The sequence below is a fragment of the Buceros rhinoceros genome, unplaced genomic scaffold, assembly GCF_000710305.1.
Source record: "Buceros rhinoceros silvestris isolate BGI_N320 unplaced genomic scaffold, ASM71030v1 scaffold44682, whole genome shotgun sequence".
NCBI lineage: Eukaryota > Metazoa > Chordata > Aves > Bucerotiformes > Bucerotidae > Buceros > Buceros rhinoceros.
Genome location: NW_010401457.1, coordinates 1 through 3,711, shown reverse-complemented (window position 1 = coordinate 3,711; position 3,711 = coordinate 1). Strand labels below are relative to the sequence as shown.

Below are 3,711 nucleotides of genomic sequence, written 5' to 3'. Positions count from 1 at the left end.
GGTCAGAACCGCCTGCGAGGTTATTAAACAGTCTGGTTGGTTTGTTCGTTTCGAAACACTTGATTAGACTTTGGACCTGTATTCCGGAAGCTCTTTGAACGCACGTTTTTAATGCAAGAAAACTATACATTTTGATAGTAAGACCAAAGAAGAGACCACCTCCCTAAACGTGCTCTTGGGACACGAGGTTTCTTCAAGCAACAGTAAAAGCTGTGGATCTTTAGCTGTGAGATTTCATAAAGTAACACAACATTTGTTTTGCAGTTGTTGTATTCCACCCTTGGCCGTTTAAAGGTCCCTCACATATAGCTACATACTTCATTAACATGTTTTTGCCCGTTTCTCGGAAATCCGGAGACACACTCTGCGATCTGCACCCTGGGTCACTGCTAGAGATGGAATCTGTTGGCTCAAGGCTTTTCTGCTTCCCTTCTCCAGAGTGTTGCAGTCCCCAGTAGCACATTTCTCCACTGTACATCATTGCCAGTAAGTGAGTGTCACTAAATATACCTGCAAAAATAATTTAATTTAAAACTTTGAGCTGTAATAAGCATGTACACAGCTTGTCAACTTCAAATAATTTTTTTTCAGTAACCCTGGGAAAAGATTACAAAAAGGCAGTAGAATTCTATTACAGAGCTACCCCAACAAAACAGATTTTAGCCATGAGATGACTGACACTGCCTGAATGAGAACCTGGACCATGGTCTTGCTCATTCCTCTATCTATTTTGCTGCTCCATAATGCTAAAATCTTTAAGATTGGTATGTTGATATTATTCTGATAATTGTGCTTCCCTATTTATCTTACAGAATTTCAGTATTTATTTACAATCTATTAAGCATAGGCATGAGTATGCCTATTTCTTTCAGAATACTTCTATGCCTCCCACAATTTAAGCCTAACAGAAGATGCTGTTTGAGCATCATCTTAACTCAGGTTAACCACCAGCAGCTTTAATATTTGAACAGAAAGCCACAAGTGTCCACATTCAGTGAAAAGAAAAAAAAAACAAAAACAAAAAACCAGCTCTGCTAAAACAATCAACACATCAGTTACTGAACTTGGATTTGCATGGTGGAGCTGAACTGGATCAATGCCACTTCCAGATGAAATTAAGCACAAAGGTGCTCCCTCCACCCACAGCCAGACCAGAGGTAGTTTTGAGTGTATACAACACGAACATCATGTCCTCAGCAGCAGCTGCTTTCCTTTACAAATCCCCTCCTGCTGCATTACCCTGTGTGAGTCACACCTGCCTCTCGGATTCTCATGTAAATGTACTATGGCAATGCAACTTGAAGCTACATGAAGCTACATAAAGCGGGGACAGAGTGGTCAAAAGTTTGCCAAATCTTATCAGTTCTGCATGTACTGTATACCTGTGTGCAGTCAGTAATTCCGTGTTTGTATTTGTGTTCTTACAGATCTTAACAGGAAAGCAAACATCAGAACACCTAACACCCTCTGTAGGTGAATTTGTGATTTCAGCATTTGCCAGTTGACAATTGGATGGTTATAAAACAAACATGCTGTGCATGAAGCACCCATTGCCTCAGTTCTCTTTCCTCCAGTGCACTCAAAAACAGAGAAAATGAGTACTACCCCGTCCTAAAATCCATGAGTCAAAAGGTGGCAGAAGAGCACTGCTGCCTGCTTATCTGTCTCTTCTTTCTAAAAAGTTATAGTTTTTTTAATACAAATCAAGTCAAACAACAAAAATATGCAATAAAACAGTTCATAAAGTGGAGCAGTTATTAAAAGGAGCAGGTTATGGGGTTTTGGAGTTGCTTTTATTTTTTTACCTTCACTGAGTAATCTAGCTGTGTCTTTATTTTGAAGTGAGACATCTTCATTTAGCTGAAGAGGGCATCTAATGTGAAGCATCTTCATCAAGTAGTGAATTCCTTCATTAAGACACTGAGTGCAGTTCAAAAATGAGGAAAATAAAACCTTTTAGATAAGTTCTGATTAATTTAATAATAATCAGAAATAATTCTCACTATGAATTACCCAATACCCTATTTAAAAGGAAAAAAAAAAAAAAGCAGCTTTATTTTAAAAGCAAAGAGTCAAACTCTAAAACTGTAATCACGTACTCATAGAAATTTTTCATCTCCTTTACCTTTTCAAATAAGGCAATGTTTTCTTGTAGCCATTCACTCTTTTCTTTTGCTGTATGACAATACATGTAAAGCAGGGCTCCTTTTCTCCAGTAAAGACATTCTAACAACTCTGCACCAAGGATGTTGATGGGCTGAAATAAAATCCAACAAACTGGGCTGACTAAAAAGTAAAGCATCTGAACTACTCATATACACGCTCACACATGCAAACAGTGTTAGATTAAGCCTCTAACTTTAGAGGCTGTACTTAACACTAACAGCCACAGACACAAGCCTAACATTTTGCATTAAAACTGCCAAAAGCACATGGAATCATGAAATGTTATCAAGAAAAATTTCTGAGCATGCAACAAGTTATTTGAAGAAAATATTTTCAGGAATCACTATTTAAATATAAATAAGACTTTAAATAACACTGAATTAGTTAATTTAAATAGCAGTTTAAAATTTTTCAAAATATCTTAAATTCTGCCCATCAAAAATACAAATCTCAGCTGTTTTATTTTTAAATAACAAAATAATTAATTATCTGGCTGAATAACGTTAGTACTCACTTCTTCATTTATGTTGCACTCCTTCACTAGGTCTTCTGGTTCTGAAAGAATACAAATTAGTTCTTTAACTTTTTGCGAGGATGATTCTTCTGGAAAATCTTCATCCACAAGCTGGTTTTCCTCAAAATACGTAATGTCTAACACAGCCTATAAAAACAAGAAGATACACAATGTAAAAATGTTGCGAGCAAAACAATCAAACACTGGTGTGCAGTAACACACAAACTTGTTACAGTTTATTAAATGTTACAATTTTAAGGTAGTTTTTAACATTTAACTTACAAAAGCCGCAAGTTATAAGTATTCTAATTATATAATGACCATAAAATCATACAATGGTATGAGTTTAGATACATAGTGAACATAAACTCAAACCCCTTTCTGTCTTTACAGTACCAGCACAATTATTATCGACTCTCAATCATGTAATCCAGACAAAAGCACCCTTCCTCTCCATGGATGTTCACTGCACACCCCAAGAAACACAGATACTTTACTGCTATACCCTCTTTCTTACACCCGACCCTCTCCCATACCCTACCTGGATTTTATTGAAAGGGAGTTCTTCATGCTTTAAATATACTACCTGCGTATAGAGCTGCAAAATCGTGGGAAGATGTTCTTTCCCTTCGTTACAGAGGTCCTTCAATTTGTCCAGAGTAGCAGAGCCCTTTGCTAAAAAGTTATCTGCAGGAAGAACACAATGTTTCCTTAGCACTGAGTAGCACTCAGCAAGAGCTTTTCTTACTCTCCCTTTTCACTTTGCATTTTATCCATCCTTGTGTTGTCTACAACAGCAGCTGAATAACACAGCATTTAAACAGGCCAGTGGTCCTGTTAGGTTACATCTTCCACGGCTAAATTAAGGGCATTCGTGGTTATGGTCTGATGTTTCAAAACTAATTCCACACACTCCATTTGCAAAGAAGTCATGTACCAACAGCACAACTTGCTAACGGGCAAGGACGCATCGCAGGCCTTGGCCGCCCCGCCCCACAGAAACGGCTCCGTACGGAGGCCTGGGCCGGCAC

At 37.8% G+C, this 3,711-nt stretch overlaps 1 protein-coding gene across 1 annotated transcript; it reads right to left on the bottom strand.

Annotated features, from left to right (window-relative positions):
• Window positions 1-220: 220 nt before the first annotated feature.
• Window positions 221-3,367, bottom strand: LOC104487948 (chromosome unknown open reading frame, human C5orf51; the record flags this gene model as incomplete). The annotated part of the gene is made up of 5 exons (XM_010132270.1): window positions 221-510; window positions 1,806-1,920; window positions 2,126-2,257; window positions 2,681-2,827; window positions 3,267-3,367. Coding segments are annotated over 5 exons (785 nt in total), but the record flags the coding sequence as incomplete, so codon positions are not given.
• Between the last annotated feature and the right edge of the window lie 344 nt (window positions 3,368-3,711).